This window comes from Gavialis gangeticus, unplaced genomic scaffold, assembly GCF_001723915.1.
Source record: "Gavialis gangeticus isolate Ggan-Ray unplaced genomic scaffold, GavGan_comp1, whole genome shotgun sequence".
In the NCBI taxonomy this organism is placed as follows: domain Eukaryota; kingdom Metazoa; phylum Chordata; order Crocodylia; family Gavialidae; genus Gavialis; species Gavialis gangeticus.
This window is the reverse complement of record NW_017729024.1, coordinates 120,529,926-120,534,221: the sequence shown is the minus strand read 5'-3', so window position 1 is coordinate 120,534,221 and position 4,296 is coordinate 120,529,926. Positions and strand designations below refer to the sequence as shown.

General features: G+C 45.6%; 1 protein-coding gene across 3 annotated transcripts in view; it reads right to left on the bottom strand.

The window, feature by feature from the left end:
• Window positions 1-3,953, bottom strand: part of SPATA6L (spermatogenesis associated 6 like) — a 69,539-nt gene extending 65,586 nt beyond the window's left edge. For all 3 annotated transcript variants that reach the window (XM_019517629.1, XM_019517628.1, XM_019517631.1), the window contains exons 1-2: window positions 3,811-3,953; window positions 840-977 (exon numbers count right to left, since the gene is read on the bottom strand). In XM_019517629.1, coding sequence (XP_019373174.1) covers window positions 840-977; window positions 3,811-3,849 — 177 coding nt within the window. In that variant the 5' untranslated portion in view covers window positions 3,850-3,953. The remainder of the gene's footprint in view (window positions 1-839; window positions 978-3,810) is intronic.
• Window positions 3,954-4,296: the final 343 nt, after the last annotated feature.

Genomic DNA, 4,296 nt, shown 5'->3' with positions numbered 1-4,296 from the left:
ATACCCACCCACATCCCACTTATCCACACACCAACAGCCCCCCATAAACTTAGACCCACCCTTCCATGTCCCTCACCGTCCTCCCCCACAATACAGGGTCTTCATAAAGTCCTTGTGCACTTTTAAACTTTAATAGCTTGGGTTGTAGATATGATAGAAACAATCCGTAAATGGCATTTAAAAGCAAGTTTATTAAAGTTTCAGGAAAACTAGAGTACACAATGCTAGACTTCAACATAACCGCCATCCATCATGATACAGTGCTCAATCCAATCTTCCAACTCCTTGAAAATGTTTCCTAGTTGCTCTTCAGTTACTGCACTAATTGCATTGGTGATCCTAGCCCTAAGTTCCACCAAAGAACGTGGTTTTGACAAGTAAACTACCATTTGAATATGTCCCCATAAAAAGAAGTCCAACGACAGGTCCACCTCTGCCTATCCACTTCTCTGGGAAAACATCATTTAGAAACTGTTGTACATTCAGAGTGTAGTGGCACAGAGCTCCATCTTATTTAAGAATAAATTCGTTATTACTTATGAAGTCTAGCACTGTGTACTCTAGTTGTCCTAAAACTTTAATAAATTTGCTTTTAAGTGCCGTTTACAGATTGTTTCTATCATACGTACAACTTACGTTATTAAAATGTAGAAGTGCACAAGGATTTTATGAAGACACTGTATACAAGAGTAAGACTTCATTTTAAGCTATTGTGCAATCACCTCTGTGTACGCTACACAAATACAGGTAAATCAGGACAAAAATAGTTTTTTAAATCAAATTAGTGAATGTTGTAGTGTAGAGACTCAAGCCTAAATCATATAACAAGTGAAAATCACCTTTTCAAACCACATCTTCTCATGAAACAAGAGGGGAAAAATTGGAGGAAGGCAGTCTGTCTCCTTGTATTGACCCAGAACGCAAACACTGAGGTAAACACCATGTTTCTCTGGCAAGAACACACCAGGGCATGTGACCTTATGAAAGAAAGAAAACAACCATGGTTATCTGAATTCTCCTGGTCGCACCTCCCCACACTGTGTCATCAATATGCATCAAGCACAATCTGCAAGAATCGCTGCTACAGCTGAGAGGGTAGCTCAGTATCTATGCCACTGACTTCCCTATGGAAGAAGTCAACAAGAGTCTCTCTATCACAGTCTCTGGGAAGTGTGATAGCGAGCACAGCATCCCCACTCTGAGCATAAGACACCCCAAAATGGATGTAATACAGCTGCCTTATGACAGGAGTGAGCACACCTAAAACATCAAGATTACTGGCATGCATGCCCAGAGCATCTCTTTTGGAGTCCAGCATGTGCAGAGAAGGCATCCCCAACACTCCCCAGAACAGCCCAGAGGCAGTGTAGATGTGTCCTTAGAACCCAGTTCCACCTTCAGTTACATTAATAGAAATTACAGTTGTGTAGAGAAAGGCAGATCTGGGCTTCTGGAATAAGATATGCCAAAGTCCCTCTATGAATTCAGAATCAGAAGTTCCCACAAGACTTTAAATGCAACTTGTGCTCCTAAGTTACCATGACACTTCTGAATCCCGCATCTTTGGCATGTATTCTAACTGGAACACATTTGCATCATTTTTTCATTCTTAGCATGTTGCATCATTTTAATAGTCAGGGGGCATGTCTATACATGCAATTAATACAACACAATTAACTCCAACACCTATCATGCCGGAGTTTATTGCTCCTGGGCAACACATTTACACACGTGCCCAGGATCACAGCACATTGAGCAGGGTCGCAGCAGCCCCAGCTGGCAAAGACCCTGGGGGTCAGCCTGTGAGCTGAGGGCTGGTCCACCCCAGCTCAGCATGCTGTGGAGGGGCTGGGTGGGGCACAAGGGTGCTTCCATGCAGGGCTAGTCAGCAGGCAGCCCCCGCACTGAAGCATCCTTGTGTCCCAGCCAGTCCCATCAGCATCTACACATGTGTTGCTGCAAACTAAAGAAGTCTGCCATAGGATAATACTTCTTTTTACAAGTACTAACCTACTGCAGTTTTAATTAGCTTACTCCAGCTTAATACGGCTGCACATGTAGATAAAGAGACTTTACTGCAGAGCTAGTTACTTTAGGCACCTATGCAATAAATGTCTTGTGTAGAGTGCCCAGGGTTGCCTGCCTGTTTTCTTTCATCAGCAGTGTTGTACCAGAAAGACTATGAAGCTGAAAACCCTTGAGAATGGATCTTTCTCCATGAGTTCGGATTCATAAAATTAAAAACAATATACCTGTTATAACTGCAGATTATGGCATGGCATGGCATGACATGACTACTCTACACCTTTTGAATTTGTCTTAAAATACGTTCCAGAGATAAAGGCAGTGTGATTTAAAATATACACAGCTGCAACAACTGCTATCTATGTAGTTCTTGCATTGTTTTCAGAGTCCTTCAACCAAATACTAATTCATTTGTTTGATTCTTGGTATTATTTTCCTCTGTCAACTAATGTATTCCATCACTAATACACTATACTGCTGATAAACAGATACAATACATAAATAAGCTCCAATCCTCCAATCCCTGACTCCGGCAAAATTGCTTTGGAAATCAAGGAAGTATTGCAGGATGACGCCTCAACGTGTTTTCTTTCGGTTTGTTCCTTTACTTCAGAAATTTTGAATGAGGGGTCTATTCCATATGTTTATCTATGTGGCAATCTGTTCCCCAACAATTGTATTCATGCAACCAGGCAGATTTCTTGGATATTAGCCTTTTACTTAACGGACACTTAAATATTATATCTGAAGGAGATGACTGGAAGGCTAGCAGCTAAAAGAAACTTTTTTTAAAAGAGCTATTTCTCCATCTACTGGCAAGACCTATCAAAGTGCTACAGGTTACTATAATCTCTTCTGAGTAGACTCTGAACAGCCACAATAATCCTCCAAAAGACAAATGCACAATTAGAGGAGTCCTGACATTTGTTTAACCCACTGATTGTCAACCTTATTCACCACAAGGCACCTCTTGGAAAAGTCCAGCTTTTCCTTTCCAATCATTTTTTTGTCTTCAGAAAAGTAGCAGAGAAATTCTTCCGTTGCAAAGAACACAGCCCACAACAGGTCAGCATGATTCCAGTTTGAAATCTCAGGGTTTATTTTGTGAATCACATATAGATGCTTGCACACCTCCCAGTGCTAATATTGCAAAGCACCCTGCCACAACCTTAACAACTCACAGCGCCTTGGTTGAGGATCACTGAACTAATGCAATGCTTGATCCTGATAGGTTAAATCAGCAATTCTTCCATTCTCACACAGACCTCCTTAGCTGCCATACACTTGGCTTTCCACACTTGCCCCCTAAGACAGACACCCTGGCAATCTTCAAAAAGCATCCTGACACCCATCTTCCTGGGGTCATCAGATCCCAGCAGTCTTTCCAGCCCAAGTGCAGGGGGACTGGACCCAATGATCTGTAAGATCCATTCCAGCCCCTAAACAACTACGAAACTATGAAACACATTGTGTACCCCTGTAACCAAAACACACCTTCGCAGTCTTATGGCAGATGAACTAAACCCATGGAAAAAAAACAAGGCAGTGGTGTATGGCTGCACCCTGTGTAGGGTAATTTCATCCCTTGCTGTGAGGGCATTTGGGGGACACTTATAGCCTCCCTTCGCAGAGCAGAGAGGCAATAACACCCAGGCAGCTGTAACGCGGAAAACAGCTTCAGCCGCGGGGATTTCAGAGCAGCAGAACAGTGCAGGTCAGCGGGCTCTGCTAGGAAAGCTCAAACCTCAAGCAGCATCACTCCCCACGCCCTGCCCTGCCCCTCACCGCGTGGATCTGCAGCTCCACCACCACCTTCAGAGGCATCTCGCCCCGGGGTCGGGCGCCGGGGGTGGGAGGACCCCGGAGCCTCCGCAGGGGAGGCAGAGAGGAGGATTTGCCCGGCTCAGCGCCGGCGGGCCCTGGGCTGCTCTTCCCTGGATAGTAGGGGGGAGGGGAAGCGTCGCGTTGCCATGGAAACGCAAAGGTTGCAACGTTCCATCTTTAGAACTCGCAGACAGGGGCCGGGCGCCCCCTGCGGGCCTGTGGCACCCAGCTCTGCGCCTGCCCGGACACGGCCAGCGGGCTGCTGGGAGACGGGTGCGGGCAGGGAAAGAAATCTTCCCTGCCTTACTCCATGCGGTCTGGGGTGGGGGGTCAGTGCGTGCGCTTGCAAGGCTGCCTGCACAGGTGACTTCTCCATGCCATGTGCGTGCACACGAGTGTGTGCGTATGGGGGGGGGGGGGGGGATTTGTAACATGCGTCTTGAAGAT